At 39.3% G+C, this 26,826-nt stretch overlaps 1 protein-coding gene across 1 annotated transcript in view; it reads left to right on the top strand.

Moving 5' to 3' along the window:
• Positions 1-26,826, top strand: part of ttn.1 (titin, tandem duplicate 1) — a 685,821-nt gene that overhangs the window by 552,909 nt on the left and 106,086 nt on the right. The window contains exons 178-208 of the mRNA XM_041201521.1: positions 2,549-2,812; positions 2,916-3,055; positions 3,300-3,426; positions 3,641-3,907; positions 4,012-4,278; positions 4,383-4,649; positions 4,833-4,972; positions 5,081-5,207; positions 5,929-6,071; positions 8,420-8,543; positions 8,654-8,920; positions 9,029-9,126; positions 15,248-15,416; positions 15,508-15,774; positions 15,868-16,134; positions 17,642-17,920; positions 18,011-18,419; positions 18,518-18,642; positions 18,731-18,997; positions 19,104-19,391; positions 19,505-19,804; positions 19,909-20,211; positions 20,304-20,491; positions 21,586-21,700; positions 21,814-22,098; positions 22,772-22,923; positions 23,867-24,014; positions 25,048-25,225; positions 25,313-25,434; positions 26,082-26,369; positions 26,466-26,762. Coding sequence (XP_041057455.1) covers positions 2,549-2,812; positions 2,916-3,055; positions 3,300-3,426; positions 3,641-3,907; positions 4,012-4,278; positions 4,383-4,649; positions 4,833-4,972; positions 5,081-5,207; positions 5,929-6,071; positions 8,420-8,543; positions 8,654-8,920; positions 9,029-9,126; positions 15,248-15,416; positions 15,508-15,774; positions 15,868-16,134; positions 17,642-17,920; positions 18,011-18,419; positions 18,518-18,642; positions 18,731-18,997; positions 19,104-19,391; positions 19,505-19,804; positions 19,909-20,211; positions 20,304-20,491; positions 21,586-21,700; positions 21,814-22,098; positions 22,772-22,923; positions 23,867-24,014; positions 25,048-25,225; positions 25,313-25,434; positions 26,082-26,369; positions 26,466-26,762 — 6,678 coding nt within the window. The remainder of the gene's footprint in view (positions 1-2,548; positions 2,813-2,915; positions 3,056-3,299; positions 3,427-3,640; positions 3,908-4,011; positions 4,279-4,382; positions 4,650-4,832; positions 4,973-5,080; positions 5,208-5,928; positions 6,072-8,419; positions 8,544-8,653; positions 8,921-9,028; positions 9,127-15,247; positions 15,417-15,507; positions 15,775-15,867; positions 16,135-17,641; positions 17,921-18,010; positions 18,420-18,517; positions 18,643-18,730; positions 18,998-19,103; positions 19,392-19,504; positions 19,805-19,908; positions 20,212-20,303; positions 20,492-21,585; positions 21,701-21,813; positions 22,099-22,771; positions 22,924-23,866; positions 24,015-25,047; positions 25,226-25,312; positions 25,435-26,081; positions 26,370-26,465; positions 26,763-26,826) is intronic.

Genomic DNA, 26,826 nt, shown 5'->3' with positions numbered 1-26,826 from the left:
TGAAGGAACAGTGATATATTTCCAAGTCAGGATGGTGTGTGACTTGGATGGGAACTTGAAGTGATGTTGTTCCCATGCACCTGCTGCCCTTGTCCTTCTAGATAGTAGTGGTTGAGGATTTGGAAGTTGCTGCCTCAGGAGCCTTGGTGAGTTGCTGCAATGCATCTTGTAGACAGTACACACTGCTGCTACTGTGCGTCGGTGGTGGAAGGAATGAACATTTGTGGAAGGGGTGTCAGTCAAGCAGGCTGCTTTGTCCTGGATGGTATCAAGCTTCTTGATTGTTGCTGAAGCTGCACTCATCCAGGCAAGTGGAGAGTATTCCACACTCCTCACTTGTGTGTAGTAGATGATGGACAGGCTTTACAGGAGTCAGGAGGTGGGTTACTTACCGCTGGATTCCTAGCTTGCTGAGGGCCTCTTGCTTGGGTACAGATGCTTCTTCTGTTGCCATGGTTACTGGAGTCTGTAGGATCACTGGCTGAGGAGAGGCTGCTCACCCTCTGAGAGCCTTGAGAGGAACCATCAGAAGAGGGAGCCAGGTGCACGTCCTCCCTCTCTGTGCTTGGCAGCATCCACCTGTCCAATGGAGGAGGAGAGACCCCTCGAGGGATGTCCAGGCACCTCATCCCCCTCTTGCTTGGCCACTGCTGCCTAGAACTCATGGCCAGTGCATTGGCATGCAGGTCTGAGCGCATATCCAGCTGCCACTGAATGGTCTGCTGAATTTGACTGTCCATAATGGTCACCAGCCTCTCCATAGAGGAAGCTATGCCCTCACACACCCATGGCAGAACGCATGGCCTGGATAGACTCCTCATCGTCCATGCAATCCATACAATACCTCTGAAAATTCTGTTAGATGTTCCCCTGTTTGCCTCTACATCACCAGAAAGTTTCTGGTGGCTGTGACCAGAGGCCCATCATCAGCTTGGTGCTCCGACTGGGCCTGGCTTCCAACAATCTTCTGATTGTTAGGTCCCTCAGCTGTCACAGCCTCCATCAGCTGCTCTGGCATGTCTGTGATGTGCTCACCAATTCTAAATGGCGATCGCATACTCATCAAGGTGAATGTATCTGCACTAGTGGAGGGTGTGAGGGAAAGATTCACTCCCCCTGAAGCTTCAATGCCATCCTCCTCAGAAGTGCAGGGTCATGGACGATAGAGCAGGCTGTCCCTCCAGAGCACAAAGACCTCCACGGGGAACACAAAGAATTAGGTTTACATTATTTATAATCCCTCTTCTCACCCCTCTCTGATGCATGTCTCCTTTCTGCCCAATGGTGGACACCAACTGGAGATCTCCTCACTCTCTTCTGTGCACTCCTGCTTCGCTGTCCTCAATTTCCTGGCTGCCCTGCTCTTTGGCCAGGTCCACTGCCGTCTCCTCTGCTGATGTGAGTGATCTAACGTTAGGCACTCCTCCACCCACCTTTGCCTGTTCTTTGCTGTGTGTGCCATTTTCTCCTGCGAACAGAATGGGTGACTGAGTCTCTGCTCCATGAACATCTGACGCCCTTATCAGCATGCATTTCTCTGTCAGATAATGGGGCCTGCTGGTTGTCTACACTTTCACCTTCATAGCACTTGTGCAACAATGGAAGCATGAGCGTGAAATTTCGCACCCATATGCATCCAAGCCTCAGCTTACATCTGTTGCTGAGCCTTACACTTCTTTTGCCTACCTGCCCACTCTCTTCCCCTCACTAAGACACATTGTATGTTGCCCTCATGAGAACCAGGTAGCTCTAAACATTCCACCCTGGCAGCACAGAGGAGGTAGTTGACCCTCTTGCTACATTGGACACATGTGGACCCCATGCTGCTAGCCTCCATTGCAATCTCTATCCAGACGTACTTGGTCAAGCTGGAGGGTCTCCTGATGCCACTGCTGGGGAAAAGAACCTCCCACCATTTCTTGGCAGCCAAGAGGAGAACTGCGAGGGGGCATCACTGAACTGTAGAGCCATCCTTTGTCTGTCTGAGCCTTGTGCCAGTTGGACACAGATCAGGACAAATGCTGATGAGGCTGGGAGCCTGGAGAATGAATTCGAGGTGCTGCTAAAGAAGAGAAGGTTGAGGCTAGAGATACCTTCAGGGCTGGGATTCCTCACTGCCTCTGCAATACTGAAGCTGATGCCTTGTAAACACTGCCATTTAAAAATGGTGCCTGGACCTTAGACCCCTTCATTTACAGCGCGTTCAGAGACTTCCTGCTGGCTCCCACCGCAGAATTAGCTGGGCCCTGCACCTCCATTGCTTTTATTAGCCAAAAACCACCACAAAAATCATGATTGTCCAGCCACTCCTGCCACTAACGACAATGCCACCCACCTCGAGGTCTGCCGCTTGGTCCTGCTCCAGGACAACTAAATTCTGCCCTACATGTTGTGTACAATTCTATCCATGACAGAACCAATAAAGAAACGGTTTTTAAAAAACAGAGGGCATTAGGTGTTCGTGATGATTCATTTCTTGAAAAGTAACATTCTGTGAGAGACACTCTTTCTTCAGGCAGAACATTAGCTGTTTGTCTCTCATCCACAGAGGCTGATCCTTATTTCATTGTGAAACTGCAAAATTATACTGCTGTCGAAAAAGATGAAGTCACTCTTGAATGTGAAGTCAGCAAGGACGTGCCAGTAAAATGGCTGAAGGATGGCAAGGACCTTACAGTGTCAAAGAAAGTTTCAGTTAAAGCTGTTGATAAATGCCGTATTTTGACGATCAAAAAGGTTGACAATAAAGACAAGGGTGAATATGAATGTGATTGTGGAACCGACAAGACAAAAGCCTCTTTGAATATTGAAGGTACAAATGTTATGAATGAGTACAAGTAGATTCTTCAAAAATTATAAAGTAACGTTCTTTCAATATGTGCAGTTTAAACACCCATTTTTATTACTGTTTACAGCTCGCATCATCAAGATAACGCATCCATTGCATGGTGTAGAAATCTTTGAAGGTGAAACTGCGCATTTTGAAGTGGAGATCTCAGAAACTGATGTGCATCCTCAATGGAAGCTGAAGGGTGAAACTTTGTTAATGTCACCTGTAAGTTGTTTTCTTAATTTAGTTCAAAATTAAACATTCCCACCTCTATGTTGGAATTATTCAGTAGTAAATCATTTTACCCCAAAACTGTTAATTTATTAAAACTGTCATTATTAAATTGCCTTCCTAATAAATGTTCAGTGGACCCCAAGAGCGTGTATAGTTGTTCTTGAAGAAAGTTCAGGGTAAATTTTCTACAAATGAACTTCATCCTAATATATCTCGGGTTATTTTGTGTTGGTAGCGATGTGAGATTATCGAGGATGGCAAGAAACACATTCTGACCCTCTACAACTGCAAACTAAGTGATTCTGGAGAAGTTTCATTCCAGGCTGCTAATGCCAAGTGTGCAGCTAACCTGAAAGTCAAAGGTAATTTTGAATTCATTTGGAAGAACTTATTATTTTTTTCTGGAATTTTAATCATTACAGTTCAGGCTAGTAATTTAGTGCCTTAGTTCCATATTCTGTTCCTATAAGTGGTATGTGTGATTTCCATATGTAACATATGCATTTTAAAATATATATGTATTTGCCTATATGGATTATTAATCTAATTTTTTTTACTTCCTACTCTCCCATTCAGAAATTCCACTCACCTTCATTGTACCGCTTAATGATGTGAAAGTATATGAGAAAGATGAAGCAAAGTTTGAATGTGAAGTGTCCAGAGAGCCCAAGAATTTCCGTTGGCTAAAAGGAACTGAGGAGATTAAACCTAGTGCTAAATTTGAAATTTTAGCAGAAGGGACAAAACATATGTTGGCAATTAAACAAGCTGCATTTGATGATGAGGCAAAATATATGTTTGAAGCAGAGGACAAGAGGACAAGTGGCAAACTGATTATCCAAGGCAAGCAACAGGAGCTAAACAGCAATATATATATTCCTTAGTAGATAAACTGTTCTCTTATTAACGCAGCTTGAATTTGATTTTAAAAATTCCTCTATTCATAGGCATACGACTTGAATTCACCAAACCTCTTGAAGACCAGACTGTGAAAGAGCGTGAAACTGCAGAATTTGTAGCTGAACTTTCTCATGACAATATACCGGTTGTCTGGTACAAAAATGACAAACGCCTACATCCAAGTAGGACAGTGACTATGAAAGACGAGGGTAAAATCCATTCCATCATATTCAAAGACGTGACCATTGATGATACTTCCCTCATCAAAGTTGAAGCTATGGCTAAAAGTTCGGAGGCCAAACTAACTGTACTTGGTAAATATATCTGGAAATACATGAATTATATTTGCTAAGCTTTGAAACATTGCGCTCATTGCTGGACATTTTTTCTAATTTGCCTCATTTTCTGATTTTCTTAGAGGGTGATCCATATTTTATCCGCAAACTGCAGGATTATACAGCTGTAGAAAAAGATGAAGTTATCTTCCAGTGTGAGGTCAGTAAAGCTGATGCTCCAGTTAAATGGTTTAAGGATGGAAAAGAATTGATTCCTTCAAAGAACATGCAGATTAAAACAGATGGGAAGAAGCGCATATTGGTTATTAAACGGGCTCTGAAGAATGATCAGGGACAATATTCATGTGACTGTGGCTCTGACGATACATCAGCCAAACTAAACATCGAGGGTAAGAATAATTAAATGTTGTCTTATCGATAGCATTTAGAAATATCCAAAATCCTGTGGTCCTTTGTACTTGTTTATTGTGGTGACTCAACTTGCAATTTTTTTGTAAATTAGATTAATTTGTCTTAAATTATCAGTCACGTGCTGCTGCTGGACAATAACATCTTACATTATTTTACTTCAGAGCGTGATATTAAGATATTACGTCCACTGTACAGTGTTGAAGTCACAGAAACAGAAGCTGCTCGTTTTGAGACTGAAATTTCTGAAGAAGATGTACATGGCAATTGGAAGCTGAAGGGGGAGAATTTGCATCCATCCCCTGTGAGTATTAACGTTAGAGAAGTGCTCAAGTTTTTCTTGGCTTCTTTCTTTCTTTCCTTCTTTTTGTCTACCTTCCTTAAAAGTTTTACATCTTTTTTCTTAATATAGGACGTAGAGATTAAGAAGGAAGGCACAAAACATTTTCTTACGCTGTACAATGTGCACATGGATCAAGCTGGTGAAGTTGATTTCCAAGCTGCTAATGCCAAAACCAGTGCTCATTTGAGAGTCAAAGGTAGATCTGCTTAATATCATGTACCAAGAATGTTAATAACCAAGAAATATGCACTTATTAAAAAAACCCTCAAGACCTTTTGGCACTTTATTGGGAGATTTATATTTCTGTGATCTTATAAATATCCAGAACGATCTGTCATACGATGACATTTTCCGTTGTGAACCACTGTAGGTTTCCAAAATTATTGACCACCTAATTAATAATTGATAGACAGATGCATTGTTTAAGTTTAAAGTGGAGTTGCCATGTTTATTGTTACAATGTTGAATGGTTCCCTAAGTCTACATTTTTGGCAACTGCCGAAAGGCTGATGGGTGGAATCAGGCTGTTGCCAAACACGCTACTGTGTAACCACTCAGATCCACCAATAATTTTTTATGTGTTATTTCTTGAGTAGAAATGGAGACAACCACTATAAGCAGTTTCAGTGATGTAGATCAGGAAATAAAATGTGGAAATACAGATTTTAGCTAGGATTTTCCAGCCCCGCTGTTGCAGGACCTGCTGTGAGGGATGCGGCGGCTCAGCCAAAAGTCCATTGACTTCCAGCAAGACCAGAGAACCCCGCCCTTTGAATTCACCCATTGCTTTTTTGGCTAGGCCTTGGTCATCAGGGTAGTTAAAGTCAGTCTCCTAGGATAGCTGAAATGCATTTTTAAATTAGAAAAACAATTTTCTTGAGACTAACAGGCACACCAATCTCTTTTTGCATTCAAAGCTCGAGTGATCAGCTTACTTCGGCCGCTCAAGGATGTGACCGTAACCGCTGGAGACTCAGCTACTTTTGAATGTGAACTGTCATATGAAGGAATTGAAGTCCAATGGTTCTTGAAGAACAAGTTACTTGAGCCCAGTGAAAAAGTATGTTGATAAGTATTTTGTGTTGGTTTCTTTCCTCTTTTATAATTCATGGAGATCTTAAAAGTTTTAGAGTGAATATCTCATCTACATTTCAAAGTAATCTGCCTCCACCATCCCACTGAGGTGCCTGCATGTTTTGGATTTGAATGGTTTGCAGTTCCATTTCAGGCAATTATGCCCACCAATTAAGAAAAAAATGATGAATTTTTGACTAATTCCTTATATTGCAGTATTGCAAATCAATAAAACTGTACATTGTGCATTAAACAATCTATATTCTATACCTGTAAAGGTTGCTATCTGTGGAAAGCAGCAATTGGAAAAAAATGCTTGTCTCTTGTTGTTACTAAAAGCATGTACATTAATATAATGCTTACAGTATTTTGTTAAGATGTATTTTCATGACTATGATAAATGCCAAATGTGAAAGTGTTTTCAAGTTCCAAAAGAAATACGGTCTCTGATTTTTCATATAGTAAAGCAAGGTCCATCCATAGATAAAGTATTATATGCATATATTTCAAAATATATATATTTTGTAGTTGTATTCAACATGTCACTACAGTTCTGTAGTAGATCTGTTAATCTTTCTGTGAATTGTAGGTACCATCATTCAGATAATTAGAAGCTGAATTAGGTTATAAAGAAAATCCCTTGTGTTAATTATGGTTAATATGGCTTGTAAGCTCATGTGATCAGAATCAGATCAATCTCACTTTGCCCCTTAATTTTTTTTTATAATTGGTTCAATTTATTGAGAACAAAAATTGTGAATCTATGAAGCTTTGGAATTTGCTTTCTAATTATCTGAATGATGATACCTACAATTCACAAAAAGATTAACAGATCCACTTTAGTAAGATTAAATCTCATGGTTTGCATATTTGAAATGGCCACCTTTGTAACAACTTTCTTTTTTTATTTGTTCATCCCTAATTGCCCTTGTTCAGAAGGCATTTAAATGGCTAGGCAGATTTCCTTCCCTAGTGAACCAAATGGGTTTTTACAACAATCAACAATGGTTTTGTGGTCATCATCAGATCTTTAAATCCAGATTTTTATTGAATTCAAATTTCACCATCTACCATGGTGGGATTCGAACCCAGGTACCCAGAGCATTACTCTGGGTCTCTGGAATACTAGTTCAGTGACAATACCACTATGCCACCACCTCTTCTTCTTGATATGTACAGTATCAATTTTCAAATTCTACTGAGGCTGACAAAGTTTCAAAAATCTTACACATAAAGCTATGGAATTTGATTGCCATGAAACAATCAAACATGTCACTACATTAGCATTGGGAAAACAAATGAAGAATTATGGGCAGAAAGAGTTTAATTTCTGAACCAATCGTACCAACATGTTTAGATTGTCATAGGGTCAAAGTGGCATTATTTGCCATTTAGGGGTCTCAGTTGGCAGCGGACAGGAAAGCTGTTCATGGTCCTTCCCATCACAGACTTAATTGGGGTGGTGGTAGGAAGGTGGTGGAGTCCTCACCCATCACCCTCCCGCCTGATTAAATGTCTTCCTGCCACAAAACTCACCACGGGGGAGAGCATTAAATTCCGCCCATAGAGAATTTTATGGCACAGAAGGAGGCCATTTGGTTCATTGAGTCTGTGGTAGATTGTCATTTGCTGTTAGACAATCAAATGCATGGTATAGACTCATGGAGAAATTGTTGACAAGGACACTGGCATTAGATGTTGTAATATTTATGTTAATGATACTTTAGAACAGCAGCCATTTACAAAGCAATTGTTCAAATTAAACCGTATGGAATATTAAGCTGGTCATGATCTTGACTGTCACCTTTTGTAATAGTGAAAAACATAACTAATATCCATGAGCTCCATGTGAATGTGCATGGCTGGCTATAGTAGGCAAAGCAACCTTTGTTTTTATACTTCAGAAAAAATGTGGTAATGGAACTATTAATTCTTGATTGCCAAAACCATGATTTTGCAAAATCAAATAACACAAACTAAAATGTCCATGATAAATTTATTCTGCTCTCAATTATCTGAACTTTGTTATCCAAAAAAAAGGCTTGGCTAAGTTTTAGTTTAAACAAAGCGTGAGAAATTTAGAAAATTAAACAATGTACAGAACCATAGTATAATTTCTTAGTATTTTGCAACAGTTGAGATGTATTTTTAGATGTCTAATATACCCCCACTTGTTAAAAGCTGGAAAGGATAGTTTGTATCAAAATGTGATTGTTGCTTGAACTAGGCAACTTGTCTAATTAATTGCCTTGTTATCTTTTTACTATTTTAAACATGACTTGAATAATCATTTGGTGAATTCGCTGATGGCCTAAAACTTTTATTTTGGATCAGGTTGTTACTCGTGCTGAAGGCAGAGTGCACACTTTCACCCTCAGAGATGTCCAGTTGGAGGAGGCTGGTCAAGTCAAACTCACTGCTAAAGACTTTGCAACATCTGCTAAGCTTATCGTTAAAGGTGCGTGATACAATATGCTGATTAAATATTAGACTTTTTTTTCCAAAACAATATATTTGGCAATGTATTTTATGATTAATGTGTTGAATTTTCATTTAAATCTTTTACAGAACCACCAGTTGAATTCACTAAACCTCTGGAGGACCAGATAGTTGAAGAAGAAGCCACTGCTATATTGGAATGTGAGGTGTCCAGAGAGAATGCCAAAGTTATATGGCTTAAGGATGAAAAAGAAATTCATAAAACCCAGAAATATGATATGATTGTTGATGGAAGAGTTAGAAAGCTTATTATCCATGACTGCAAACCTGAAGATGCCAAAACATATACTTGTGATGCCAAAGACTTCAGGACTTCCTGTTTGCTCACAGTGGAACGTAAGTAAAAGAATGTCCAGTGTTCATAACTAAAGCATTTTGTTTCCATGTTGATGAAAATATATATGATGCTATTTCTCTGCCAGTAAGATTTTGTTTCTTTCACAGCTCTTCATGTTGAATTTACAAAGCCTCTCACTGATCTTGAGGTGAAAGAAAAAGAAATGGCCAAATTTGTATGTGAAGTTTCACGTGAAAATGCAAAGGTTTGCTTTTTGCTTAAATCACTATCAGTTTTTATTTTTCACTTTTCCTTTATGACAATTAAAACCCAATCGTTTTAAAGTGATGAATTAGACAATATATCTGACCTGCTGTGAGACCCACATGTTTTCACTTCTTGTTCACTTGCAGTGTAAGGTTACAATAAATGAGCCTTCATGGTGAAATAAATTTCCTTGTACATTTTCCTGTACAATGGTCCCTCTCTCCCTTTAGGGTCTGAAAATTAATCAATTTCCAGAATTTCCATTTTTCTTGGGGCTGCAGATATTCCCAAGGGGCAGAATTTTGCCCTTGATGGGCGGGCAGGCCCCACCGGCTCGGTGGCAGATGGGCAGGCAGCCGATCCCCACTACCGAAACGGGCCCCCGCCGCCATTTTGAGTGGGTGAGCCAATTAAGGGCCGCCCAAAGGGAAGCGCTATGCACTTACTGGAGGGGGCGGGATTCCCTAACTGTCAGAGTGCACATCTCCCTGAGACCAAGTGCTGCCTCAGGGAGAGCAGTGACAGGGTTTGAAACTTTAAAAATAGAAAAATAAAAAAATTATTAACATGTCCCCCTCATGTAACATGTTAATAAGTATCACAAAAACTTTATTAAACTTTTTTAAAACAGACATGAAACCTCATCCTGCCGGTGGATGAGGTTTCATGTTTTTTCAGAAGCTTGCTGGGGCTCCTGGCCTGCCCACCAGTCTTAAGGTTGGACGGGCAGGGCCTTTAATTAGTTTAACTACCCTGTCAATAGCCTCAATTGGCCATTGACAGGTCGTTGGGCGGACAGCTGATCACACTGCTCCCCCCCGGCCTTCCTGAATATTTAAATGGGGCCGGATGTTCCCCTCGATGTCATCCCGTGTCATTTTCGCATCGGCGAGCAGGCCCCGCCCCAGCTTGCCGACGGAAAAATTTTGCCCAAGGTCTCTAATCCTCATTTTCTCTACACATGCAGATGGTCAGTGCCAAGTTATACATGCGTGACCTCATCACAGCCCTGGGACCCTCCCAGACCCAAACCTTCTTGCCAGATGCCATCAACAAGCTCCCAGCCCAAGTCTTCTTTGCTAATTCCATCTCATATACTAACCCCATACTACACTTTCTGCCTCAGTGCCAGTATCCCCAATGCCAGTGTGTATGTTATGCTGTGTTTCCACTACCAATAACCTAGGATTTTCAGGGCTTCTCCAAGAATGCAGGATATCATAGTCTTGTTTCTGTGACCAGGAGGCACTCAGACTCAAATGTCCCTTGAAACGCTGTCCATCAGTAACTAGAAGGCCCTGAAGTTTGTGACTTATAGCACAACATCAGATTTCTTAGGACAGCAGCTGTATTCTGTTTCCTGCTTTGTTTTTTGGCTAGGAAATGTAACTGCACTTGCCCAGTGTTAGGATAGAGAAATTCAGGAAACTGCTTGTTTATTTTTAGATAGCACTGTTCTTTACTTGTTTACACTGCCCTAACGTTCCACAATGCTCCTCCAAATGTAATTGTAACTCAGTTAGCAGAAACCTTCCCTTTTAAGCATGTTCTGCTAGCAGAATTGCATGCTTTTTTTCCCAGGAGTTTAACCAATCAATCAACGTTTACCAATATTAGAATTTCTATTAGAACCTATCACATCTGTAAAATTAGGTGCTCCCTTTATTCCAAGCATTTATAACAAAATAATAAGAAGGAATCGGTTCCCTAATTCCCCTCAGAGAAGGAAACCTGAAATTCCTATCAGTCCCTATTCCACTCTCACAACATGTTGTTGACTTTTAATACACTCTGAAGTGACGTTACAAATCCTTTAATTGTAAAATAATCACAACAAAACAGTGCAATAAGAGAAATATAAAAAATATTTGCCTAGACCCAGTTAGCAGGTCAGGCCAAAACTCAGGCAACCCAGAACAGTCAAACCTGAAAAAAAACATTTTGCCAACCTCTGGGAACTAATGCCCAAGTTAGAAGAATGTCAATAGTTGTATCAAGAAACAGCTGGACATTGCTGAGCTCAAAGAATCATACCTTTCAGTCAGTATTGCAGACTGCTGTATCACCATTCCTAGATATGTCTTATCACACTTATTGAAGAGACCTACCAGAATAGAGGCTAATCGGGAACAGAAGCATAGTTGTGATGTTGCTGGACTGGTAATACAGAGGCTTGGACTGATGTTCCAGAGCCATGGGGCTGGATTTCCCCAAGAGGGACAGAAAGCATGCATCAACCTAGGCAATGAAAACATTCTTCTCAATAACATCTGGAAACTTATACAAAAATTAGGAGAGCTATTCCACAGACTAGCCTAGCAACAGCCTGACATAGTCATGCTCAGAGACTCATATCTTGCAGCCAATGTCCGAGACTCCTCCAACACCATCTGTGTTTATGTCCTGTCCCACCTGCAGACCCATTAGAGGTGATGGAACAGTGGCATACAATCAGTAGGGAGAAGGCCTGAGAGTCCTCATCATGGACTCCAGACTGGATAACATCAGGTCCAACATGGACAAGGAAACCTCCTGCTAATTACCACCTATTGCCCTCCCTCAGCTGAAGAATCAGTACTCCTCCATGTTGAACATCAATTGAAAGAAGCGTTGAGGGTGGGAAGGGCACAGAATATAGCTAAGGATGTAACCTCGCCCTTGTCCCATTTCTTTTAAATTTTATAGCAGCTTATAATTTCCTCAGGGCATGGCAAAACAATTTAGAACCAAAGGATTACATAGAATTAAATAGTGCTGAATTTTACACTCCAAGATCGGAAGCATTTCCCACTTAGCGGTGTGTATTACGGGGTGTGATGAACTTGGGCGCGTTTACAACGTCAACACGCTTGTTTCTGATAAAATGGCAGGTAGGCGGGTCAAAAAATTGGAAACCTGCCCGCGTGATTTAAATATCAATTTAAAAAACAATTCAGCTAATTAGCTACCTATCTCTCTTCAATAATACTATCAGAAGGCAAAAACCAGGGTGAGATTTACGACTGGTGGGGAATCGTTTTTTTAAAGGGCAGGCTTGTTTTGGCGGGTTTTAAAACTGCAGCTGAGACCAGAGTCTCAGCTTTGCAGTTCAAACTTTATTAACTGCAGGGACTGATCATCTGAGTGGACAGAGGAACCTTTTGGATATTTTTCATGAGGAGAACTCGCCTCTAATTCAGTGAGCTCTTTTGATGGATTATTTCCTGTCCATTACCCAGGGGTGAGGGGTGAAAAGTATCTGAGACAGATGGGGATTGTGGCCTCAGTTGGAGACACAACTTCCATGGCAATATTTAATAAATATACAGCTCCTCAATCCCAAAAGATGGGAGACTTGCAGAATTTTAAAACTTCTGCCACCTAGGAAATTTGACATGGTTGGCAGAAATTAGCTAAAATTTAAAATAAAAACAAAATGCTGGGAAATACTCAGAAGGCCTGGTAGCATCTATGGAGAGAGAAACAGAGTTAACGTTTTGAGTCCATATGACTTCTTCAGAGCTGAAGAGAGGTAGAAATATAATGGATTTTATACTGTTGAAAAGAGGGGATGAAGCAGTTGGAGAAATATGGAAGCTCAGGGATAGGTGGGAGCTCAGGAGAGATTTGACAAAGATGTCATGGACACAAGACAATAGGAATGGTAATGGTGGTGTTAAAGACTAAGATAGGTGCTAATAGTGACATAGAGATCAGATAGCAAAATGTTTTAATAGCAGAACAAGGGTCAGCACTCTCTGAAAGCAAAACATAAGAACAAGTTACAGATTGACTTTGTTGGGGGTGGGGTGGGGGTTGGGAAAAACTATCAACATGGAGGACAAAGTTCATGGTCTGAATTTGTTGAACTCATTGTTGAGTGCTTAAGGTTGTAAAGTGCCTAATCGGAGGATGAGGTGCTGTTCCTCTAGGTTGTTTTGGGGAACTGGAGGGATAGCACCTCATCTTCCATTTAGGTACTTTACAGCCTTCTGCACTTAACATTGAGTTCAAAAACTTCAGATCATGAACTCTGCCCTCCATTTTGATATCCTTTTCCCAACGCCTTCCCCCCACAGGGCTAGCCTGTAACTTGTTCTTATGTTTTGCTTTCAGGGAGCCAAGACCCTTGTTCTGCTATCAACACATTCTGCTGTCTGACCTTTATGTCACCATAAGCACCTTCTTTAGTCTTTAACACTATCATTACCACTCCTTTTGTCTTGTATCCATGACATCTTTGTCAAATCTCCCCTGAGCTCCCACCTATCCCTGACCTCCCTGCTGAAGGTAAGCATGCAGGTGCAGCAGGCGGTAAAGAAGGCAAATGGTATGTTGGCTTCATAGCCAGAGGATTCAAGTACAGGAACAGGGATGTTTTGCTGCAATTGTGCAGGACCTTGGTGAGACCACACCTGGAATATTGTGTGCAGTTTTGGTCTCCTTATTTGAGGAAGGATGTACTTGCTATAGAGGAAGTGCAGCGAAGGTTTACCCGACTGATTCCTGGGATGGCAAGACTGACATATGAGGAGAGATTGAGTCGGTTAGGATTATATTCACTGGAGTTCAGAAGAATGAGGGGGGATCTCATTGAAACCTATAAAATTCTAACGGGACTAGACAGGGTAGATGCAGGAAGGATGTTCCCAATGGTGGGGTGTCCAGAACCAGGGGTCACAGTTTGAGGATACAGGGTAGACCATTTAGGACTGAGAAGAGCAGAAATTTCTTCACCCAGAGAGTGGTGAGCCTGTGGAATTCACTACCATAGAAAGTAGTTGAGGTCAAAACATTGTATGTTTTCAAGAAGAAGTTATATGTAGCTCTTGGGGTGAAAGGGATCAAAGGATATGGGGAGAAAGCGGGAGCAGGCTATTGAGTTGGATGATCAGCCATGATCATAATGAATAGCGGAGCAGACTCGAAGGGCCGAATGGTCTACTCCTGTTCCTTGTTTCTATGTTTCTATTTTGCTCCACCTGCTCTATCCCTCTCTTCAACTGTATAAAACCAATCACATTTCTACCTCTCTTCAGCTCTGAAGAAGAGTCATATGGACTTGAAATGTTAACTCGGTGTGTCTCTCCACAGATGCTGCCAGACCTGCTGAGTTTTTGCAGCATTTTCTGTTTTTATTTCATATTTCCAGCATCCACAATATTTTCCTTTTAGCTAAAATTTAAATTGACTTACCTGACCAGGCTAGAAGATGCACAAATCTTCACTATGTTTAATAGATGCGCTCGAATAATCATCTGATAGGTCATCTGACACTGTCAAGTACCAGGGGCCCTTTAAAATGCTGGCCATTACCTTGTTCCAGGTACCTGCAGTTTCTGAGACTAACATACCCCCTCCAGCACTCCTGGCGGAATGACGGCATATAAGCTGCCTTTGCCTTTAATTCGCAGCAATTAGCATATTATTGGGTGCATACAATGGTGGGCCCGGATGTCAGAATGCTACCATCAGAGGAACCCGCTGCCGGTGTACAACCATATTATTCAGCACAGAAACACTCCTGTACCAGTGTTTATGCTCCATACAAACATCCTCCCATGCTATTTAGTTCATCTGATCCTCATCTCACCAGATCATATCCTTCTCTTCCTTTCTCCCTAGTAAACTTATCTGGTTTCTCTTTAACTGCATCTATGTTATTCAGATACCCCACTGCATAGACAGAAAAAATACATTCCCGCATACTGAAGTAGACAAGAAAGGCTCTTTGTGTTATCAGATATGACAAATATCCAGGTCAATGATTATATTCCGCAGAATGCGCCCAAATATACCTGAAAATATTGAGCACCCCCCACATTCCTCTCTAAATGCAACACCCGTGCTTTATCAAAAGTTAACATGGTACTTGCTGTTATCTTACTAAGGAAATTCCAAGGACATAGGTAGTTCTGCTTACACCAGTGTCTCTTTCAGCATAAATAACTCAAAGCACCAGCACACTAGACTCCAACCTCCCATTATCAGATTTGCCAAACTCCCTTCTACCGAGTTATCTATTCTAATGTATTTTGAAAACAGTATCTTAAATATTTTGAACATGTTTCACATACTGTATTGAAAATGATTTTTAAAATTATCCTGAGCAGGACATTATGGATTTTCTTTTATTTTAGGTTCGTTGGTTTAAGGATGGTGTTGAAGTAAGAAAAGGCAAAAAGTATGGCATTGTTGCTAAAGGCGTGGAGAGAATGCTTATCATTCACAAAAGTAGCTTGGATGATGAAGCTGAATATGAATGTGATGCAAGGACAGCCAAAACATCTGGATTGCTTACAGTTTTAGGTAATCAAACTATGCATAATTTTATCTATCAGAAACACATTTAAGATGTTATTGATCCATTTGTACTTATATATGATGCCATGTTTTGTAGAAGAGGATGCTGTCTTTACGAAGAACCTTGCCAATGTTGATGTTACTGAAGCAAATAGTATTAGACTAGTTTGTGAAGTTTCCAAACCAAATGCTGACGTGAGATGGTATAGGGGAGATACAGAGTTGCCTGAAATTGGTCGATATGAACAACTTACAGATGGCAGAAAGCGAATTTTAATAATTCAGAACGCCAACCTAGATGATGCCGGTGAATACAATTGCAGACTTCCAACTGCTCGGACTTCATGTGAACTGAAAGTTCATGGTATGTACTGTGGTCTATTCTGATATGAGTTTGTTTAGTACCTCCATGTCTTAATTTTACACTATATAAGTTATCCTCTTAATTTTATTACAGAACTGGCAGCAGAGTTTATTTCTAGACCACAGAATCTGGAGGTAGTAGAAGGAGACAAAGCAGAGTTTGCCTGTTCAGTATCAAAAGACAACTATGAAGTGAAATGGTTTAAAGGTGACAAAGAGCTTAAAGCAGGTGATAAATATGAAATCATATCTGATGGTAAAAAACGAATGCTCATTGTCAAGGACTCCATACCAAATGATGAAGGAACTTATGCTGCCATGATTGGTACCTCAAAAGCACCAGCAGAATTGACAGTAATTGGTAGGTCATGTAAACTAAATTGCATGTGTACAAAAGGATTTACAGGAAATAGGAACATTGCATGTGCACAGTCAAATTACATTGAATATTGCTGAAAAGACAGACAAGTTGCTGAAGCTTTTTGTCTTGCATCCAGCAGGACAAATGCAATAAATGCCAAATTTCAAACAATCGTTTGTCTTTCTTTTCAGCAATATTCAAGTATTATACTGCCAAACAACTGTATCAAATTATATTATTTTAATTAAATTATTAAAAAGAAAAATATATAACTGGACATTTTAAATCCCGTCATCTTGCAAAAATGGGAACAGTAATGGTTGGGGATGGTGCACGTAGTGCTCTGTTCACATGCTCTACCATTTCTCCAGGCTTCCTGCTGGGTATCTGTGACACCTGTCTAAATCAGGCAGAAGCCACATTAGTCTAAATAAATCAGTGTACTATTTCCTATGGGGTCTGGTTAGCCCAACTGGCTAGATGACTAGAGTGTAGTTCAGCACGGATTCGGTTCCCATTCCACCTGAGGTACAATTGGAACCTGCACCTCGCCCTACTCCTGAGAGGGGAAAGCAATGGCAAACCACCATTGACAAAAAGTACCAAGAAAATGGCTCAGGATGAAGCATCAGCAGACAAGGAGCCAAGGACCTGCCTTTGGGCAGAGCACATGTCATGACAATTTCCTACATAGGACCCTAATGCCATTTTAACCGCCTGCTGACACAGCCATGGATGCTCCATTCAACTCTGTTCTGCAGTACAGCAGAAGATGGCCAATATTTAATTTTGTGGGGCAAAGATACTCCAGACTCTATAAGAATAATGAGGGTCGCTATCCCCCAAGGTTCCTCTCCACCTTACCCTACCTTTTGCCGGCCTGCTAACTATTTAGAGACCCAGACTTGGTAAGCTGCATTGGGATGGCCGTTTAAGGCTTGCAAGTAACTGCATACATCTTAATGAAATCCAGCCCCGGAAATGGGCACTAACAGATGGTCATCTGGCAGATTTCTAAAAGCAGCCATCGATGTAAAATTCCCAGTGTGTTAAAACATTCTTTAAGGTGTTCTTTTCCTTGACTGTCAGATAATAATTCAAGAATTTGCAAATATCTGGTCGAAACAAGTCTTTTTTGATTTTAAAATGCAATTCGGTTATACTAATGCTACACATCCAAGTGTTTTTGGTTCCCTTTCTGAGATTTTCAGGTATCTGCAAATGGGAATTAAGGGCTAAGGTAAGCAGGGGATTGTTAGTGGAGTGTGCTAATCTTTTGTCTTCTTTGGAGTAGAAAATCAGTTTCAGGCTTATGAACATTGAATGCCACCCACCCAAGCCCAAGGCCCTAAGTAAGGGAATGTCACTTCAATTATCAATGTATCCCACCGCTATAATTAACATTGTAGGAAAAATTGTTTCTCTCAAATAGATAACTTCATGCAGAAGTATTTGGACTTAAACTAAATTATTTTATTGTTTTGAATAAACTTGTTTTCCTTTTCAGAACGTCTTAGGATAATAACTCCCATCAAAGACCAGCTGGCCACAGAAGGAGAAGAAATTGTATTTAATTGTGAAGTTAACTCTGAAGGTGCCAGAGCAAAATGGCTTAGAGATGAAGAAACTATCTTTGATAGTCCAAAATATATCATGCTCCAGAAAAATTTAGTCTTTACCCTCAGAGTCAGAGATTCACAAAAGGAGGATCAAGGAATATACTCAATTGCACTAACAAATAATAGAGGAGAACACGCACAATGTTCAGCAACATTAGAAGTACATGGTAAATACTTTATCTTAAATGTTAAACAGCTGCACATGCATTATGCAAGTAAAGTGGTATAAGTATTAAATAACTTTTTAATCCATGCAGAGGAAGAACTGAAAATCATTGAACCTCTTGAAGATTGTGAAACAATGGAGAAGAAATCTGTCACCTTCTGCTGCAAAGTGAACCGTGAAAATGTCACTCTAAAATGGATGAAAAATGGGGAGGAAGTCACATTTGACAAACGACTTCTGTACAAAATTGACAAGAAAAAACATTCTCTTATAATTAGAAACTGTGCATTCAAAGATGAAGGTGAATACACTGTAATTGCTGGACACGACAAATCAGTTGCTGAACTTCTTATCACAGAAGCACCAACAGATTTCATAGAACATATTCAAGATCAGACTGTCATTGAGTTTGAAGATGCAATCTTTTCATGCCAACTATCCAAAGAAAAAGCTGCTGTGAAATGGTACAGGAATGGCAGAGAACTCAGGGAAAGCAAAAAGTATGTTTTATTTTAATTTTTGTTAAAACAATATCTTGTCATTCATAAGAGTTTCATATATAACATACATATCATTCGTAATCTTGTTACATTGTCAGGCATCAGTTTGAAAAAGATGGTAGTTTGCACAGACTTATTATAAGGGAATGTCGACCGGAAGATGAATGTGAATATTCCTGTGGTGTTGAAGACAGACGTTCAAGGGCTAGACTGTTTGTTGAAGGCAAGTACTGATTTAGAAAAACAAGCATACCACAACAATTTTAAAAATTCAGGAAATTCAGGGCTAATTATTATTTTTCTCCTTCCAGAAATCCCAGTTGAGATCATCAGACCGCCTCAAGATATTTTTGAAGCTCCAGAATCAGATGTTATTTTTGAAGCTGAATTGAACAAAGATAAAGTCGAAGTCAAATGGCTCAGAAACAATATGATAATTGTTCAGGGTGATAAACATCAAATGATGAGTGAAGGAAAGGTTCATCGGTTGCAGGTTTGTAACATTAAACCACGTGATCAGGGCGGATACAGATTCATTGCCAAGGATAAAGATGCAAGAGCTAAATTGGAACTTGCAGGTAAGTTAGTTTGAATTCTTTGAACGTTCTTGAGGAATATTTTCTATCACTATTAACAGCTCTGAAGATTTGACATATTCTTGATTTGTGGACGTTCTCATTGTAGCGGTACCAATAATCAAAGTGACAGATCTGAACCTTGTGATTGACGCTGGAAAACGGTTCACAATAACACTTCCATATGACGCTTACCCACGTGGTGAAGCTGAATGGTTCAGGGAAGACGGTACTACTTCTGACTATGTTAGTCTGCCAATACAGAACATTGACACAACTGCAGAAATCACTAGTTATACACTTTTTGATCCAAAGAGAACTGACCGAGGAAGATACAAGATTGTGATTGAGAATAAACATGGAAAGGGTGAAGCATATATAAATTTGGATGTTATTGGTAAGTATTCTTTGTTACACATATATTCAATAACTTTGGTATTATGAAAACTATTTTTAAGATATCTTCCAAAATGTGATTTCTAAAAAAATATCATCTCTGTCAATATACAGATGTGCCTGGCCCAGTCCAGAATTTGAACGTAATAGACACTTGTGATGGCGAGGTCAGCCTTGCTTGGGATGAGCCTGAGACTGATGGTGGTAGCAAAATCCTTGGATATGTTATAGAACGACGTGATGTAATGCGCAAAACTTGGACTTTAGCCACTGAGCATGCTGACAATACTGAATTTACAGTGACTGGCCTCCAAAAAGGCATAGAGTATCTATTCCGTGTCAGTGCAAGGAACAGAATAGGTACAGGTGAACCTGTGGAAACTGATATACCTGTTGAAGCTAAAAATAAGTTTAGTAAGTATCAGTTCATTTTCATTCACTAGTTTAAATTATGAATTCCAAATAATTTCTATAGGTCAGTGTCTCAAAATAAAAATGTTATGACTTTTTTCTAACAGATGTACCTGATGCACCACTGAATGTCCAAGTGAAAGATGTGAACAAATTTGGTGCCACCATTACATGGGAGCCACCAGAATATGATGGTGGAGCAGAAATCACGAACTACGTTGTTGAGTTACGTGATAGAACCTCTGTCAAATGGGAAACAGTTATGACTACCAAAGCAGATGAACTCACTGCTCAGCTGAATGATGTAGTAGAAAACAGAGAATATATATTCCGTGTCAGAGCAGAAAACAAAGCAGGAGTAGGAAAACCAAGTGCAGCTTCACATCCTGTGAAGATTGTGGATCCAATATGTTAGTATCTGATCAGAAATATACATATTTGTAGTAAATGTTCTTCACTTTTTAATTTTGTACATTCACTAATTGATTTCTCCTTTTTTTAGTCAAGCCAAGTCCACCCATTGAATTTGCCTATTCAAAGCAAACCAAAGAATCTCTGCAGCTGAAATGGGAACCTCCTTTAAAGGATGGAGGAAGTCCAATACAGGGCTACATTATTGAATTATGTGTAGAAGGCACAGATAAGTGGACTCCCTGCAATATAAGACTTGTTCCTGAAACAACATTCAAGGTTATTATCTCTAATGTATTTATTTGTTAAACATATCAGTGCTGACTTAGTAAGAGCTGGAGGCAACTGCTCTCCCAGTGATAATTTTAGGAGTGCAATTCACCCACAATCCATCATCAAGTCACAGATAGATTGTCAGTTCTTAGTAAAAACTGGTTCCTTGGCAGCTATTCTTCCTGGACTTCTGATGTGCTAAGTGACATTCATGAAGTAGAGTTTCAAGCAGGAGATATTAATCAACTTTTTATTTAATTCACAAGGTGAAGTACACCTATTTGTGAATGTAAAGCACATGGTAACAGTAACATTCTATGCAGCATTGGACTCACAGATAGGTCACATGGATGGGGAGGAATCAGGGACATGCTTTGTCTTTACACGATTGTGCATAGAAACTTACCTAGAGAACATTTGCTTTGTTTTCAATTTTGCTGGGTCATATGGAGAGTTTAAAAAGAAATGGTTCTTGAGTTCTGAACAACACTGTTGATAATTATTTTTTGCCCAGCCTGGTTGCCATGAGGGCATTAAATCAACTACATAGTATAGGATTGGAGTGACATGTAGGCCAGACCAAGTAGGGGTTGCAGGTTTCCAGATATTGGAAGATGAGGTTAAGTTTCTGAAATCATTTTTTCAGGAATGAAGATTTGCAGGATTTTCTGTAAGATAGGACATAGGTCAAAAAATTCTGAATGAGTTGAAGTTCGTCAAGCATGGACTTAAGGAGACAGTGAAGAAAGCATTAGAGAAATTAAGCCTTGAGGTGTTGAAGGTATTCACAACAATTTCATTAGTGGTAGCGGATTATAAGGTAAACAAGATGGAAATTGGGCTGTCGATTCCAACAGGGGGTGAGTGGATGGTGACATGGGCAAAGAGTTGGATATTGATGACTTTTGAAGAGAGAATGGGACTATGGAGATGGTGAAGAAAGTTTAAAGGAATCAAGGATATGATGAGTTTCGATAGATATTTATTGACTCTAAAATATTTGTAACCTCATACTTGCTGATGGTTGGGGAAAATGTACTGAGAATACTAGTAATTATTTTTTTTGATATTGCATCTGCTTTTATTTTTTATCATTACAGGTTACTGGTCTAAAACAAGGAGAGAAATATTATTATAGGGTATCTGCTGAAAATGCTGCAGGTGTTTCAGATCCAGCTGATGCTCTTGGCCCACTAACAGCTGATGATCCTCATGGTAATGGATGTCCTTTTCTAAATATGAATATATTAAAGGCTATGAAACGAGTTTCTTTTTAAAATACAATAACTTATATAACTTTTCAAGACTGATTGTATTTTCACTTTTAGTGGCTCCTTCCCTTGACTTGAGAGCATTCAAAGATGTCCTTGAGGTCATTGTTCCAGAACCACTTAAGATTCGCATCCCTATCACTGGCTACCCTGTACCCACAGCAAAATGGGCTGTTGACGAAAAACCTCTTGAAAGTAATGATCGTGTGAAGATGGAAACAACTGCTGTATATACACAACTGGTCATTTCTCCCAGTGAACGCCCTGATAAGGGACTATATAAATTGACACTGGAAAATGATGTGTCATCTGTCACAGGAGAAATTGATGTGAATGTAATTGGTAAGTATCTGAATATTTTCTGAAAACGTTTTTATTTAATCGTTTCCAGATGATGCTACAGTAGCTTGCATTTATGTATCATTTTTAACATTGAAAACATCCCAATACACTTAACAGAGACAGGAAGAAAATTAATATATAGGCATGTGCCGAGCCTTCAACATGAAAGTTAGGAAAAGTAACTAAAAATGTAATTAAAGGGATGAGTTTTGCGAAGGTTTTAAAGATTGAAAAAGAGTAGGGAGTAGAAAAGATTTAAGGAAGGCATTTCAGAGTATAGCCAAACTACCTGAAGGTGCTGAAAGCAATTGTGGTCTAAAGGGAGAGATACAAAAGGTCAGAGAAGAGTGTATAGAGGGTGAGGAAAACTGGTATAAAGAGATAATGGAAAGAGTCTAGAAGTGACAACAGTATAGCTAAGGAATTTAACAGCAATAAGATAGGCATGGAGATAGGCAATATTGAAGATGTAGAATCAAGTCGTCTTGTTGGCATCATAAGGATGGATGCCAGTTTGAAGCTAAGCTCCTGATCAAATGTGACACTGTGGCTTTGCACAGCCAAAGTGGCTTGAGAGAGGAAAGGAATCAGTAACAAGGCAGGTAGTTTATGACATGGGCATAAAACAACAAAATTATAAGATATTTAATTTTTTATTGTTTTAATTTCCCAGAACGCCCAAGTGCACCAAAAGACTTTAAAGTGTCAGAAATTTGTAGAAGTACAGTACGTTTGATGTGGGAGTTACCAGATAATGATGGTGGAAGTCCATTGACTGGATATCTTATTGAAAAACGTGAAGTTAATCGCAAGTCTTGGGTCAAAGTAAGTTATGAACCATACTGATCTAATTTTACATTCGATATAAACCACAAATATCAAACTAGTAGTTCAAAATTGTCACCTATGTTCATTAAAGTTACTAATTTAGACTGGAAACAAAGTAATTGTTGCCTCCCTGGACAAATGATTTTTGTAAGTTTAAAAAGTTCACAGAAATACTGAAGGAAACAAACAAGAATAGAGCAATTCAGATGTCAGATCCATTATTACTATGCCAGATATATGCAACTAAATATAGAGGTCAATCCTATGTCAGTAACTTACTGCATTGTAAGCATTCAGTGCAGATTTCAGTATTGTTATTCAAATTCATATGCAGAATTTTCTGTTTTCTTTCTGAGTCCTTGTGTTACCTTTCCCCTGTCAAATCCTCTTCAAAGCTCGTTGGGAATATGTATTTCCCCAGCATTGCAGGGTCTATGCCCCTTTAAGTTTGTCTTGGAATTTCAGGGGTTCTTCATGCAGGCAGTGCTGAGCCTATACTTACTGTCATCGGAGGATCAAGTCAGCCATGGAAATGATGCGGGTGTTACCATCCCACTTACCTCATTTTCTTCTCCATCTGATGGAAAGGTGCCTGATAAAGCTGGCTTGGACTCCCCACTGAAATTAAAGGGATTCAGGCAGCAAAACATGTGAAACCAGGAAAAGTAAATGCTATTTGTCTTTTCCTGCTTCTCATTGGATTTTTGGCCTGGAACCCTTCTTATGGCTGTTCACCAATGGCTTCTCCAGGGGCCAATGCTAGGTTTGCAACTACTTTGATATATTATTAAGCTACCTGGCAATCAATGGTTCTTCAACCTATTATACATAATCCAAGGAGGTAGAAAGTGGGATTTGGCTGTGTTTAAGGAAGAGTGGCAATATTTTTATGTGTTGAGCTTATTAACGTCACTGGATCATCATATTCTGTGATTTCTAGGTTATTGAGCGAGTGCAAGATTTAGAATTTACTGTCCCTGACCTCTTCCACGGAAGAGACTACCTATTTAAAGTTTCAGCCTGTAACAAATGTGGTCCAGGGGAACCTGCATATGTTGATGAACCTGTTAATGTATCTGCACCAGCAAGTAAGTATTTAATTTTGTTAATCGCTTACATTGAATCTTAGGATACTTCCTTTGTAAATAAAGCCAAATAGATCTGTTTGGTTTATTTTTAAATGTATGCAGCTCAGTTCTTCTAAATATTTCATAGCGTTCCACTACTTACATACTAAAATATATTGTATTGATAAATTAATAGGGAAACAAATAGTTTTTCAAGCCGAGATCTTTCCAGGAGTGATTTAACAAAGAGTTTCATAGATTGGCTCTAAGAACTAATATGTAATTTAAGCTGAGCATGTTTCCTTATCCATTCTCTTAATGTATTCCTGCTGGGATCATCTGTGGATTTTCTCTGGTGGGCATCAGTTACGGTCCCTTTCCAGGACCACAGTAGGGAAAGTACCAGGGAGAAAACAGAGTTCCTCAGTGGAGGGAATTGAACTTCTTCAGAGTTCTTCTCTTCTTCCGAGTTCTTCTCTTCTTCCATTATGGACCCCCTTCCCTTCTTGTTTAGGTCTCAGTCACTGTTGAGGTCTACCACGAAGCCAGTCTTCTAATCCTCGAGGTACTTCTGTGCTTTTTACAGTCTCATGTGCTATGCAAGTAATCCTGCCATGAACTGCCATAGTCTGACTTGTGAAATTAGTTTTGGGTTTTGGTGGTGATGATGGATAGAACAGAAGTTATGCCCCATTAGAACACTGACACTGGAAGAACAACTCCACCCTTTGGCTGATATTTTCCAGCCCCACCCGCCGCTGGGATCTTCTGGTCCAGCAAAAAGCCAATGAACCTTTGGCTGGCCTACCCCATCCCGCGTGACAGGTCCTGCCTTTATCTCCCTATTGTGACTCGCATCCTTTAATCCTTCCAATCCCTATATATTTCACGAAATCAGAGGATTGAATGTCATCTGCATTTAACCATTTGGGCTGCATTAGCATCAGATTTAACTGATTTGGATCCAAAGAAGGAAATTTGTCTTAAGTATGTTTAATTAATTTTTTGAAATTTTTGTACTAAAGACTTTAATTTGTAATTCTGTACTTCACAGCTGTTCCAGATCCACCAGAAAATGTCAGATGGTGGAATCCATCTGCCAAAGGAATCTTCCTTACATGGGAGCCACCAAAATATGATGGAGGCTCAAAAATTAAAGGATATATAGTAGAAAAGTGTCAACGTGGTGCTGAAAAGTGGGAGGCATGTGGAGACTCAGTTAATGAATTGAAGTAAGTTTATATACCTAATTTTCTAATGTTTTCTATGTTTTAAATCGTACACAGTAATTGCTAAAACCGGTTATTTATGTTAAATAGGATGGAAGTAACCAATCTCAATGAAGGGGATTGGTATTCATACCGTGTTAAAGCTTTGAACAGACAAGGTGCCAGCAGACCAAGTAGACCCACAGATGATGTACAAGCAATTGATCCAAAAGGTATTGATCTAAATATAATTTTCCAAAGATGTATTACTTTACAAGCTTAAGCTTTATTAATATATTTCAATCCTATTAAAAAATGTAGACAGGTTTATTTCATAAATATGCGCATTGTGTTAAACATTGTCACTGTTGCAAGTTCAATTGAACTCTGTAAAAATAGAATATATTGTTAGTTATTCAGAACATACTGTAATACAATACAGTTGAGATATATTGATAAAATTAGTGAGTTAATGCAACTAGCACAGGGTCTTAGTGGCAATTCTAATTTCCCCATTAATTCTTTTTAATAATTGGGAACTTGAAAGAGGTACAAATCAGGTATGCAGTTTTCAGTATAAAATAAAAATACTGCAGATGCTGGAAATCTGAATCAAAAACAGAAAATGAGAAACAGAGAATCTGAAGGTGGGTCATACGGATTCGAAACATTGACTTTACTTTTCTCTCTCCACAGATGCTGTCAAACCTGCTGAGTTTTTCCAACATTTTCTGTTTTTGATACAGTTTTCAATGCCAGATAGTCTGTCAAATGTGGCTTCACATTGGGAGTAGAGCTTTACTAAATTTAACCTATATTTTCCCTTTAAAATACATGATTGTTGGACTAAATTAATAACATGTATTTTTTTTTCCAACAGAGACTCCAGAGATTAATCTTGATGTTAAACTGCTTGCTGGCATTACTGTGAAGGCTGGGACAAAGATTGAGCTCCCAGCTTTTATCTCTGGCAAACCTACTCCAAGAATTACATGGACAAAAGCAGAATACCTTTTGAGGCCTGACGACAGAGTAACTATTGACACAAAAGCTGATAGTTCCACTGTGACAATCTTAAATACCACAAGGAATGACAGTGGTCCCTACATCATTGAAGCAGTAAACACTAGTGGCCGTGCTACTGCTGTCGTTGAAGTCAATATTCTAGGTAGTTTAAGTGTTAAGATGCTCTTTATAAATTTTTATAAATCTTGAAATAAGTAAATTCTCTCAAACATGTACTGACTATTTCTTTTGTTTACAGACAAACCTGGGCCACCAGCTGCATTTGATATCACTGATATTACAAATGAAACCTGCAACTTGACATGGAATCCACCTAAAGATGATGGTGGTTCACGCATTACAAATTATATTGTGGAATGTAAGGCAGGAACTAGTGAAATATGGAACAAACTCTCATCTACTATCAAAGAAACCAAATTCAAGGCAACACATCTCACACCATTAAAAGAATATGTATTTAGAATTAGTGCTGAAAACATGTATGGCATTGGGGAACCATCTCAGCATGCTCCCATTATAGCTAAATATGCTTTTGGTAAGGAAAATCTGATTTTGTACATTATAATTGTAACAGTTGTTACATAATTTGTACATAATAT

The sequence above is a fragment of the Carcharodon carcharias genome, chromosome 12 (genome assembly GCF_017639515.1).
Source record: "Carcharodon carcharias isolate sCarCar2 chromosome 12, sCarCar2.pri, whole genome shotgun sequence".
NCBI classification, from domain to species: Eukaryota; Metazoa; Chordata; class Chondrichthyes; order Lamniformes; family Lamnidae; genus Carcharodon; species Carcharodon carcharias.
This window is presented reverse-complemented; position numbering and strand designations above follow the sequence as displayed.